The sequence below is a fragment of the Haliaeetus leucocephalus genome, unplaced genomic scaffold (assembly GCF_000737465.1).
Source record: "Haliaeetus leucocephalus isolate CR32 unplaced genomic scaffold, Haliaeetus_leucocephalus-4.0 Scaffold184, whole genome shotgun sequence".
Taxonomy (NCBI): Eukaryota; Metazoa; Chordata; class Aves; order Accipitriformes; family Accipitridae; genus Haliaeetus; species Haliaeetus leucocephalus.
Window position 1 is genome coordinate 14666000 of NW_010972620.1, and position 13062 is coordinate 14679061.

At 37.6% G+C, this 13062-nt stretch overlaps 1 protein-coding gene across 1 annotated transcript; it reads right to left on the reverse strand.

Moving 5' to 3' along the window:
* Positions 1-745: 745 nt before the first annotated feature.
* On the reverse strand, positions 746-12822 carry STAMBPL1 (STAM binding protein-like 1). Its single transcript, XM_010564964.1, has 10 exons — positions 12627-12822; positions 11502-11719; positions 10011-10086; positions 8454-8549; positions 6764-7121; positions 6028-6152; positions 5001-5138; positions 4241-4353; positions 2583-2682; positions 746-1048 (listed from the first exon to the last, which is right to left on the reverse strand). The coding sequence occupies exons 1-10, from the start codon at positions 12708-12710 to the stop codon at positions 992-994; spliced, it is 1365 nt and encodes a 454-aa protein (XP_010563266.1). The 5' UTR covers positions 12711-12822; the 3' UTR covers positions 746-991.
* Between the last annotated feature and the right edge of the window lie 240 nt (positions 12823-13062).

Genomic DNA, 13062 nt, shown 5'->3' on the forward strand with positions numbered 1-13062 from the left:
TGCTATTTATTTTTGTTACCTATTTTCCTGTCTAAACTCGATAGTTTACCTCACTCGCCTGTTACTTGTTATCTTTCAAACTGTAAGCTCTCTGCAGCACCACCTGTTATTTACCATGTCTGTGTAACCCCTGGGTTCCAGATCTTGTCCAGCTTCTGACTGTTAGCACGTGTTCCAAACTTTTTTGTACTAACCTTATTATTTAAAGTATAGGTCATCTAGGTTCTTGGAACAGACACTAAATAAACTCTTGTAAGAGCAAATAACTTTGTATGGTTCTTCCTTCTAACTCTATCTATCTAGATCTTTTTATCTAACTCTAGATAGATCCAGGGACTCCCTTTCAGGATAAGAACTTGATTTCTTATAAAAGTTTCTACTGGACGGTTGCTGGAGGAGACACCTTTCTCCAAGAGACGCTGATGCATCTCTGCTGTTCCAAGATGTGATGAGGGTCAGCTCTCAGGTAAAGGACTTGTGTTTTCCTAAGTGTTTTCTGCATAATAACTTAGCCGGCACTTGAGTTATACAAGGATGGAATGGGGAAAAGGATGAAAGAAAAATCACCCAAACTGATGTATTTGCCTCTACTACATATCATGTAAATTCATAGAAGCAGTGAACAGTGGTACATAGCTGGAAGTCACAAAAAGCCAACCACTGCTAAAAATCTCTAATTCTCAAAAAGCAATTAAGGCCAACAAGTGACAAAAGAAACATTACTTATTTCAACACAGTTACTGTTGTTTGAAGTTCATTTTATTGTTGTGTTTTATAGGTGAGATTTGTTTACAGATTCAGGGGTAATGCCACTGAACTCCATCTTAACAGAGCAACAAAATAACTCCAAAACAGGCTAGAACAATAAATATCAAACCATTCAATCTAAAATGTATAAATATAAAAGTACTTTCTGAAAATGTAGGAAAAACAGGAATCCATTTTTCTGTTTTGGCCATTTGTATAGTAACATCGCTATCATCCATCCGTATCACCTTAGATCCAGCACAATTATCTTTATGTCTTTCCCGACCACGTGGGTACATGGCTGCAGAAGAAGTCAACCCATTACTCACAGAAATCAGTTTCAGTAAAATAGCATATGAGGGCTATTGTTTCCTTTTATTTTTCTGAGCCTGCTTAATACCATGCCTATCTATCCAACTTTGTGTGTGCCTGTTCACAGGCAAATATGACTGTCACAGGTATAGACTGCTGAATAAAGCAAGGACTACAACATCCAGTTCGAAATAAATTTCTAAAGAGGATATTGTTTAGTGCTTAGCCTGTGAAACAGATTATAGTTCTGTGCTATCCTTTATGTATCACAGCATGGGATGCCTGAAATGGAGAAGGAAGCTGGTGTGTGCTGCATTAGAACAGGTGCATGGGGGACAGCAGCAAGGAAAGCATGAACTCTGTTCTCTTCCTGCAGTGGTTTCAGATGTGTCTGCCTGCTTGATGGATTATTTTTTTTAAGCATTTAAGACTAGATTTGTGTCTTTAGACACAGTCATCACTAAGTAACAGCTTATACTGGGATGGCGGAGAAGAGCTTTTACCAGATCACCCCTGGAAACAAGGCTGTGATCTAACTGTTTTTGCTGGAAGATCAATGTGGCTTGGGGATTGTACTTGAAAGGATATTTGTTTGATCTGTGATAGCAGCAGTGTGTCTAATGATTATAAATGAGCTCAAGTAGCCAGTAACTTCATTAATGAACTAAGTCTGCACAGGACCACTGAAAAGAACCCATCTGGAACAAAAAAATTTTCAGAGTTGGACTACCTTCTTGTTATCCCTACAGTCAATGATAAAAGAACAGAACAAAACAAAGAACCCCCACCCTCTCCTTTGAGGAGTAATACCGACATTCTGAGAGTCCTGCAACAAAGAAGTAATTTCCAATGTCTTTCAGTATTACTTCTCTGCATTTGATCATTTTATTTTGAGCTATATGAGATGCTCTGTATCTGAAGTGAGACCCATTTAAAAAAAACAAACTTAATTATTCAAAGGTAAAGATTGTTGTCTTCTACATAACATTGACATTTCTGATAATTCTGACTGACTATACTGTTCAGCCATACATATAGCATACTATTCTATTAAAACATCAAAAGATATGGTGGAGATAAGGTAGTTACTGAGAAAGGCTTATGAGAAGCTGGGGAAAATCATGGGCAATGAAGGAAATGGGGCTTAATCTACTCATAGCTGCACTTTTTAGCAGCTAGTATGTTCTTTTGGGACACAAACTGAATTCTCTGTTTAAAAACTGAAATGCTCAGGAGTAGTTATTTGAAACTGTGGCTTTTGCTTCTTCTGAAAGCAGGTAAAAGTGGTGACTGATGGTAACTGCCTCTGGTTAGTCACCATTTGAATGGCAGTGTGTAACACTCAAGACTGCTGTTGACTGCTTAAGTAGACTCCTGATGTTTACCTTGGTCACTGAAGGAGGGTATTAAATTATTAAAAATGAAAGAAAGAAATATAATCTGAAGTACATACAATCTCTGCTTGCAGCAGAACCACAGGCAAGAATTTGAATAGTCAAAACCATGTTGGATTATATACTTACGTTAAATAACCTAGGGTCCTTTGTATGTGGATGGAATCCCTTCTTTTTACAAGCAGAAACTTCTAGCATACCAGCATTAGTAAGTCTGAAGATGCCAGTGCTGGAAAGCAAAAGGTGAAACTCCTGTTACATACTGCTTCCATAATACAAGTCCAAGGTTCACATAGAAATGACTTGGCTTATCTTAACAGATGGACAACAGAATGGTACTCGGGGACCTTTGATACACAGGAGCCAAGGCCGAGTTGGATTCTTAAAGGTATTTAAAATCAAGGGGAGTTGTATTGCTGTAAAGGAAGGGATGCTGAGAGGAAAGGGAGAGAAAAATCACAGTACTGGTGCTATTCCCATTAGGCAGGTTAGCCTACTAAAGGCCGAGGCTAGTTCATACAGGAACAGATACAAACCAGAAACTTAGATGTTCTGGATTGCATTTCACTCATTTAACTCTAGAGGGGCAACTTAAAGAGAACAGTCTTTAAACTAGCTGTGTAAGTGACTAGTGAGAGTACCCATCCTCCACACTCTTTTAGGTAATCAAGTAATACAAAGCACTAGAAAAAGGCACTGCTCCATATGTATGATCTAACACTTTGAGTATTGAATAAAACTTTAGAAAAATCACTCTTCTGTAAAGAACATTAATACCTAATTACTACAGAACAGCACCTGATTAATAAATGTTACAGATAGGAGTAACAGGTTAGAGTTAGTTACAGGGTATCAGCATAAACTAAGAAAGACGACCAGAGATTTGAAAAGGTATGCAGACGTGCTCTAGGTTACAAAGCCTAGCGCTTGTGCACTTGCCACTCAGCCTGTATTTACAGCTGTGCTACCTGAATGACCCATACAGGAACTTAGGCAACCAGAATGGGATTCACAGAAGTCACCTACAGTGGTGGAAGGCCAGAAAGAAAGGCTGAAGAAATGCACAGTCTAAACTATGGAGTTAGCTCTGCAGCCTTGAAATGCCAAGCACATCAAAGCAGAATCACAAAAGTGTTGAGGTTGGAAGGAATCTCTGAAGATTGTCTAGTCCAACGCCCCTGCTCCAGCAGAATCACCTTGAGCAGGTTGCCCAGGACCCTGTCCAGTCAGGTTTTGAATATCTCCAAGAATGTAGAATGTAACCTGTTCCATTATAAACCTTCGCATTAATACTTACACAGTTCCAGTTTTTTTTCCAGATACTTATTGTTTGTATTTTATGAAATTCAAAATTGGGACCTTATTATCAAAAAATGATCTTTCTCCTTCTACTCCCCAAACTGCAATTTTCATATCATGCTAGAGAAATACATCTAACCTCTCCACTTCCTTCATCAGACAGAATGAAGATAGGGCTGTGGTAGGGCACTGGCAATGACTTCTCCAGAAGAACAGCTCCTGTCATTACTACTTGGTTAAGCAGAGTATAAAAATAAATAAAATTTAAAACCTGAGGCTGGGAAGGGAGGAGGAGAGAGAAGCCAGAAACAATATTGTGCATAAAGACTGACTGGAATGCAAGTCTAAACAGCTTAAAGAAAACAAACTTACAATACAATATTCCTGCCCTTCATCCCAGTTCACATGTGCTGTTTGTATTTGATCAAATTTTACAATAAGGAGCAGGGGAAAATATCTAAATATTACTTAGAAAAATCAGAACTCACTCATTATGCTTTGGTGAACAAACAATTGCAATGGCCTCTGGCAACATTAGCTGATAAGAACAATGAGTATGAAGGTCAACACTGGATAAGAATGCAGTTTGTGTTGGATGTGTCTACAAAAAGAAAGGGAAAACTCAACATCATGAAATATTTCTTACAAATCAAGGTCGACATACATTCAAGAAGGAACAATAATTTGTAACAAGTGAAGCGTCAGTACTTCCCCAGGTTGGTTTCTTAAGTTCCTGCTAACCCAGATTCTACATTGTTAGGGGGGCTTTTCAGTACAAGGTTTATGGAGTCACATTCACAACCAGATGTACAAGCAATTTTCTGATCGGGGGGGGAAGGGGTGGAATGAAGAAGCACAAGACAAAGGGAAATGACTTGATTGTCCAAAATCCCTAAGAGTGAAATAAATTAATATAAAGTTTAAACAACACAATACCTTCCCCCCACATTTTGAATACAGTAGAAAGATAAATAGCATTACAAAGTAATAAAATACCTCTAAATCAACATAAACAAAAGTTGCACTGGCAAAAGAAGGCACATTGTGTAAACAGGATGCCTCAACTGCATTAAGAAATACTCATCTGTGGTGAACATTAGTGCTCATTTACATCACTACAATTAGAATTAAGTAAGCAAGTTAATTTGGATTATTCCAGTTATTTCTTTGTTATTTCCAGGTTGGCTTTTTTTTCACATAGTATGCAGAACCGATATAGAAAAGCCAGAATCTATGAGCCATACGTACATGGATCCAACCCAAAGTGAGGAGATCATACTGATCCTGAATACCAAACAATTCTTCCACATTCTCCATGTCGCAGTAGTCTGGTCCTGCAGATTGCTTTGGTACTACTACATGGGTAATAGTAAATTCATTATGTGTCTGTAAAACAAACATTGACTTAGAGTGGAACAAATGATCTAGTGAATAAATGCTGAATCAGAATCTGAAAGATGTCATCCTATCAGCTAAAACAAAGCAGTGTAACTCCACTGATTCCAGTGCAGCTATACTGACTGACTGCACCTGAAAATATGCCTTAATATTTTATCACTGAAACATACAGGGTAGTATTAGTAATAACATGAGATTGTTGTATTGAAATGTTCTTGGAGAGCAGTGTGAAAAGGTTGTCCTTTAAAATAATTGAAAACATGAAAAAAGAGGTTTGATAATACTATAGCTACTTTCTATGAAACTTGGAACATCACTACTTTTGCTATTCTTTCTCTTCATGCAATTCAAATACACTTGGACACCATCTTTAATATTCTTTGTATGCCAGCATCAGCCATGACATCTTTCCCTGTTCTGAAAGGACATGAAGTGTTATCTGGGTCAAAGGAAAAAAACAGCCTGAAAATCAGATGTTCTGCAGCTTGATGGGGGGATTTTCTTCTTCTTTTTTTGTTGTACCATTATGAATTTGATGACTCCAGTAGATTCTAACAGTCTTTATATTTCATTGTCCTGTAACTAAACCTCACTTACCTTAGATGAATGCCAGAGAAAGTACTCGAAAAAGCCTGTATTGTACAGCATGCTGAAAAACCTGCTACATTTTATAATGACAGCAGTGTATTTTGATCAGATGTTTCCCCAGTAAGGCAAGCCCACACTGCTGAAGTGACCACTCGGGTTATAATATGAAGTTAATTACATTAAAGACTAATCGTTTAGATCTGCTTTTGCTCTGAAATTGATACATTACAGGAAAATACAGCACTATCAAATATGTCTTCCCCATACAAATGTGAGGGTTAAACTGTACCAGTTTTCCACAGAGAATTCCACATGTCTCTATTCCTCTTACTGTATTTGCCTCTGCTAGCAGCAGAAATTTGTGACAGAGATCCCTGGGCAAAATGACGCCTCTGAGTGCTTCGGCCAATTGAGCTAACAAAAAAAACCAAAACAAACAAACAAAAAAAGGAGAAAGAGGTAAAAAGACATTTGCAGCTTACACAGTGAAGTTCCCTAAAATAAGCAAATATACACGGTTACAGAAAATTACTAAAAGTGAAAGAATTATAATTACCACATCACAGATTTCTAATGAGAATAAAGCTACAGCACAAGCACTTCACCCTAACTGAGGTCACCAGCCCATAAGATAAGATAGATACACCCAGTAGCCTGCCCCTGAGGTGACAGTGAGCTGATGCCATCTCCCAGGCCAGGGCTTTCCAGGGTGAACCACTGCAGGTTCTGCTTCTGTTCCCTTGAAGTCCACAGCAAGATTCAGATTTCATTCCACAGGATCACTAAGGCTCAATCTCTAGATCCATCTATTGGTACTCAACTAGAAAACGTGAAACTGTGCACCTAATCTCCTCCCTTAAAATGAAGAGACTATATGGAACTGTTGTGCGTGCATCAACCTGTTCATGCTTATTTCACTATGGACATCCTCACGGTGAGTAAATACATATGTATATGCAATATGTGGACTCCTATAAGCAGCAAAGAGGCTGCAAAAAAGGAAAAAAAGAGATCTCTGCACTTACTCTGAACAGCACTTAAAGTAGCTGCTGGCTTTAAGACCCGGTTTACTGGAGGTGAATGTCCAGTGCAGCCAGATATGCCGCTCCTCTCCTTTTTCTCTAGCAGGGCAGTAGATGATAAGGAACTGTTCTGTGGTACAGAAATACAAGATAGCATACTTCCATCTGTCTGTTCAGACATAACCATGCCCTCTTTGGTTTTCTGATCTCGAGCTAGTTCTTGCTTCTTTAGCTGATCCTCAAAGAATTGAAACTGTTCTGATTCAAGCTGCTGTTGCCGCATATGTGCGATTCGTTTCTTCTCTGCCTCTATTAGCTTTTGATGCTCTAGCTTCTTCAGAAATTCCATTTTACATTTGTTCTGAAACATATGCAAAAGAGTGACATTCTCAGAACACTAAAAAAAGCTACAAAAAATGAAGGGAAAGAAGGAATCTAATTGTTTAATAAAACCATTAAATCCTGTCATTAAAAATTAAGCCTTTTGGAACGCATTTGCTCAACTGGCAAATACAACTATATCCCCAGAAGTACTATGATATGGAAGGAAATACAGTAAGTAAGGAATTCCTATCACAAAGCTTCCAATCTGCATACCTGCGGTGCTTTGTGTTTTTACTTCAGTACTGAATAGCGCTGGCCTCATTTGCCCATTATAATAAAAAGTCATTAGAAAAAGGCTTTTCAGAACAGTGATGGTAAGGAGACTAGACACAAGTGTAAGCCCTTACAATTTTCAATGCAACAGCAGATCCATAAGCACGTGGGGTTTCTGGGTAGATTTCATAATCCATGTTGTTATCTGGTTTTGTTGCTTGTCGCTGCTGTTTGGATAGGTTTGTTGACTTTCTTCTGCCACTTTCTTTCCTCAGCTTTCCCTGGATTGCTTAACCTGGCTTTGGTGCCTAGCCTCAGACTCAGTAGATGCCTTCCCCACTCTGGTCTATGCCCCCTTGCCTCCAAGCCACCTGCTGTCTCACAGACTGCAAGAGAAGCTTCAGGTTTCAACAGCCCTTCCTGCTCCCTGGTAAAGGAGGGCATCAAGCATCTCCAGAAACAAAGGAAAAAAATCAGAGCAAAGTAATTTCTTAAATGTCATGAACAAAATAGAACAGGAAAGAAAACCTCAAACCAGTCAGTGACAGGTGTGGGCATTGGGTTGGATTGTGGTTTTTTGTTTTCTTCTTCATTCTCTAGGTCCATTTCAAGGGAAGAAAAGAAAAGGTGTTTTTTCTCAGATGCTCTTTCCAAGACAAGTTTTTAAAACTACAGGTCCTGTTTTCAGTGACTTCAATACACAAGATGCAAGTATTTACGGTTACTTAAAGACTCAAAGAGGATCGCTTCAAACTTGAGCACATTCGGAGCCAAGACACTTTTTCCACATACTCATGCAAATGTCTGAACAGTATCCTCTTTATAAAACACAATCAGAGTGTACCCAGGACTATTCAGATATTCATATACTGATATTACATAAATATCACAGCATGTTTGTTTCCAAGCACACACTTTTATTACTTATTTTCAAATGACTAACCGATTAGATCATGAGAAGTGAGAAGTCATTCTAAGCAGCCCGTGAAATGATTACGTTCTTGTAGAACTGGCATTTTACTGTTTAATTTCTAAGAAGATTCATAGGACAGAAAAAATATTCATATCAAAGATTTAATAACCATATAAAACTTACTTTGTTTTGCATGTATTCTTGATATTCTAAGTTATATTTTTTTAAAAGATCTCTCTTCAATTCATCTGTCCGTGGAAATGCAACCTCCTTCAATTTCTTTGGGGTGGGGAAGAAAGACAAATAAGTTTATTTTTCACGTTTTAAAAGAACCACCTGGAAAAGAAACTCATCTGTAATACAGATTTCAAAAAATACAAAATAAAAAAAATACTGCTCTTCTCCCAGGAAAGAAAGGGAGAAATACACACTAAATCATCAGCTTATGAAACTTCTATAGTACACTGATCTCAATAAAGCTATATTAATTTATGTCAGTGAAAGGTGTGATACGAGTACTTCTTATCTCAAGGAAAGATTAGTCCTTTTTCTAGCAATCTGTTATCTCTGTTTTGTTTAATAGCTGTGTGATGACTAACATTTTTGTTGTAGGTGTAATTTATTAAAAAAAAAAAGCTAAATCCAACTTTCAATGTTTCAAGTAGGATCATCACATTTTTCTCTGGGACTCCCTGGACAGAAATATGACTGAATATGCCCATTTCTGGGGTGTGTGTGGGGTGGGGGTGGGGGTGTGGTGTATGTTTATTTGCAGAGATAGCTACAAATATAGCTTCCTGTGACAGCCCTGGCAGACAAAACAATTTTCTTTTGTAAAGCAAAAACAATGCCCAATGTTTTCTACTGATGCAGAGGCTACTACAAAATAATTTAGAGGCTGTAAGCAAGGGAGGGAGAGAGACCATGTGCTTAATCCTACTAAGTGCCATAGGAGGGAGCATATGTTAGATGCCCTTTCTCAACAGGGATGTTTTCCTAGATTGTGTCCCACAGTCAAAACTTTGGCATGAAGCATTTTGGCTTTGAATATAACTTTACTAAGCTGTAACAGTAGAGAAAGTATGTGAATATGGCAGCGTGAAGCAAGAGACACTTATGCTTATTCTAATAATTCTCATCGGGCAATTCCAGATGTTTTAAGCTCAGTATAAGGCTGTATTTGAAAATTCTCTTTCAGGGGGAAAAAAACCATGAAACTATTTTGTACACAAGTAGAGAAAAAAAATCTTGTAAGAACTAAGTAAATATATATTTGGTAATAAAGAAAGCAAAAATATACTTTGATTATTTAGCAGGGTAATTAAATAATGCAGACACCAGTAGTGCCACATATCTCTCTTTTCCTCTGTTTGCAATAGTCAGTTTGGACCATTAGACACTCACATAATTGGGACCAGAATCAAACTCTTAAGTGTTGTTAAATTAGTGTATGTTTAATATGTAAACTTTCAGAAGTAGCTGTACCTAGGTTTCCAAAAGTCTACCAACTTATGCAGAGACCATTCTTGTTCACCTATTAGAACAATAATTTCATTTCCAGTAATGATCAAGTGATTAAACCAAAATAAAACATGAATGACTAGTGCAGAGAGGTATCAGAAATTCAAGCTGTGGTGGTTGCCGTGGGCTACGTGTGTACTGGGAGAAGAGGAGTGCTAGGAAAGAATCGACAGATTCTGGGGGAAATATTTCTTAAAGGCTAGGAAACCACAACCCTACCTTAATAATATCTTGTTTTTCTGGTACTGCACATTGATGATAGTCTCGGTGACTGGGCAGCTTTTCTACAAACAACCTAGAAAATTAAACATGCACGTATTCGCCTCAGTAGCCAGAGGAATATCCACAAAAGCTTTTATGTTGGCAGAAAAATAAGTTTCACGTAACTGTTAAACACTGAATTCCAGATGACTTGGAGCAGGTTTCTACACATTTGTTTAAACTAACACTGACATTCTTGTATAGACTTGTATGGGATACATATGGTAATGACAGGATATTATTTTCTACATCTGAATATATTTTCGTTTTCATTAGTAGTGGGTTGGGTGAAAAAAAGGACTAACTAGCAGACAGCACTTAAAAACAGCCCTCATAAGCACCCTCCACCCTAGCCAGAGTTAATAAATCCTATTTCTACTGTCTTTATCTGTCCTTAGCTGAAATGCTGCGTCTTAAATGGGAAGTCCAGAATGCAGCAGCGACTACCATTAAAGCAGTTATTTTTACCAGACCAAGCTGCACAGCCAACTTCAGTATTATTAACCTACCCAGACATCTAAATTATGGCAACACTCAGCTGCAAAGAGTTTGGAATACACAGCTGCTATCATTCTTTCAGCAATTTGTGCAATGTTCACCTCCAGACCCTCTTTTTATAGAGATACATACATTTAAAATTCAGTGGAATCAGAAAGATTTGGTCTAGTTTTCAGAGTATGAGGAAAATAAGGTGGGTGGGAAGGAGGTCTCCTGTTATAAAAATTTTAAAATATGCATATAAACCCCCCAACCCTTTCAGAAGTAATTAAACAAACCGATCAATCCTATAGCAAAACTAGCCAGTTAAAAAGTTTAAATCTGCCACTGATGTATTTTTCAGCTGGCTATTTTGAGAGTTGTAATGAAAGCTGCCCAGTTTTGTTTTTTTCTGGGTGGGGAGAATAGTCATATAATGAACATATTTAGTGAATTTTGCATTTACTCCTGTAAGAAGCAATAAATTATACTTAATCCTTTTGGGGAAGAAAAGTAAAAAGAGGCAAAAAGCCATTTTTTCATTTTTTTAAGTGTTGTGCAATACTACCATCTTTAAGATCAGCAGAAGCTCATAGAGCATAACTATTAAAGGCTCAGAAATCTTATCTAAACATTTCTTTTTAAGCCACATGCTGTATTTAACCAACATGCTGATAGATACAGAATAATCTGTGGGAAACAGTACTCATAGTATAGCCTGGTACAGTAAACTTAAACCTCTGTATATTAGCCTGGCAGTCAATAGATAGACAGGACTACTAGACTAACAGTTGAGATGAATTTATAACAAAGCCTATGGTTAGAGTAGAGATCTCCAGAGAGCAAAGCTATTCTGCAAGAAAACACTAAACATTTTTCTCCTAATCTAAAGGGGTGCCCTTTTTTCATTGCAACTCTTCATTTTGGTTTACTCAGAATTATAAGTTGTAATGACTACAAATGGCTTCTTACGTTATAAACTTATTATAAAAAACAAAAGCATTCTCCAGGTTTCCCTCCTCCATATATACTGATGCCATTCGCTCCATCTCTACTCCAGATCTAAAGTAACGACGTGGAGTGATATCTTCATTGATTGTGATATTGCTGCCAAGTTTGCTTAAGGCACGTACTCTCTCTTCTGGGGTCACAGAGATGTCTGTATGGTCAGGAATAGCTACGAGCTTTTTCTAAGAAAGAACAGAGAGATTAGCAAAGAGAACCAGATATTATGTTTCACTTTCAGTAAGTGATCTATTTCAAGAAACTCAAGGGAAATCAGCTTTTTTCTCAAAATGGGCATTGGTTTCCCCATCGCTAGCCACAGTTGAAACATTCCAACATGTTTCTCAATTGCAAATAAATAGTGATTGCAATTACAAATAAGAAATGATCTATCCCCCTCCCCAAATCTTCAAACTACAGAAAAATCCTAGGGGAAAAAAAAAAAAAGATAAAATTAAGTAAAACCCTGTAGAAATTATCAAAGGCAATCTAAAGTGTGTCCTCTTTAGAATCCCCCCTCTACCCCTCAAATTCTATAAGATTCTGCCTTAAGTTATTGAGATAATTGGTGGAGGGCCTGAATACTCAGACTCCTATTACATGACATGTAGGGTATGACTGCTGGGTATAGTTCAGCTGAGAGAGAGCAGTAAGTTTCCCTGGTCAGTCAACAGTTCACTTCAAATGTTCATTTCCAGTTTAAAACAAGGCAGTTAAAGTCTAAGAAGTTAGAACTAATTCTACTGAAGAAGAAGCACAGCTGCTTATTATAGTCATTACCTTCCTGTTAGGTGGCTAAATAAGGGCTGCAACAAGTTGTTTCATCCTGCTTTGATGAAAATTTTTACTCTTCAAAATGTTCACTTCAACTTCTTAAAAACCTGATCACCAAAACAAGCTAAACTCCCATAAAGCACATATATAGAAATAAAATAAATTCCAACAAAACCATGAGGCAGAATGTGCAAGGAACCGGCAACATGCAGGAAGAGACCCTTGTAGCTGACAGCCAACACTGCTAAACAGCCCTCTTGAATTGTTTCCTATTTGAAAGAGTGCTAAGCCGTTAAAGCATTTCTTTGTAATACATACCAGTGAGCTAACAGTGAATGGTTGTTCCATGTTGTTCTCGGTCTGCAAACCAAGGAGATCGCTCTTTTCCTCCAAAGTCTCCATCTGACTGCTAAGGGCAGTATCAATCCAGTGCTCAATATTTGCAGCCAGCTGTCTCAGGGGTTATTAACCCAAGGGAAACTTGAACATAGATATGTTGATTGTGGTCTTGTGCTGGAAAAAATATGACAAGTCATTCAGATTAGAAATACATTCAAATGTTACAAAAGTTTGCATGCCTGCACCCACTCATTACTTTGGTATCATAGTACTTACATATTTAATAATAATCTAAAATTTACCAGGCATCTAGAATTTAAAATGGGAATGCATGGGGGCTTACAGGACAGTCGTGGACTAGCTGACCTGTTCTAATGTTATTACAGTGGATTTAAACACAATATAACAAATTATT

Bases quoted from the DNA above. Each gene is read 5' to 3' on its own strand.
- STAMBPL1 (XM_010564964.1), bottom strand. From the start codon at position 12,710: ATGGAGACTTTGGAGGAAAAGAGCGATCTCCTTGGTTTGCAGACCGAG. The intron at 10,087-11,501 runs GTAAGAAGCCAT...TTAATTTTCTAG, and splicing joins TTTTATAATAAGTTTATAAC to GTTGTTTGTAGAAAAGCTGC. The intron at 6,153-6,763 runs GTAAGTGCAGAG...TTTTTTTGTTAG, and splicing joins TACTTTAAGTGCTGTTCAGA to CTCAATTGGCCGAAGCACTC.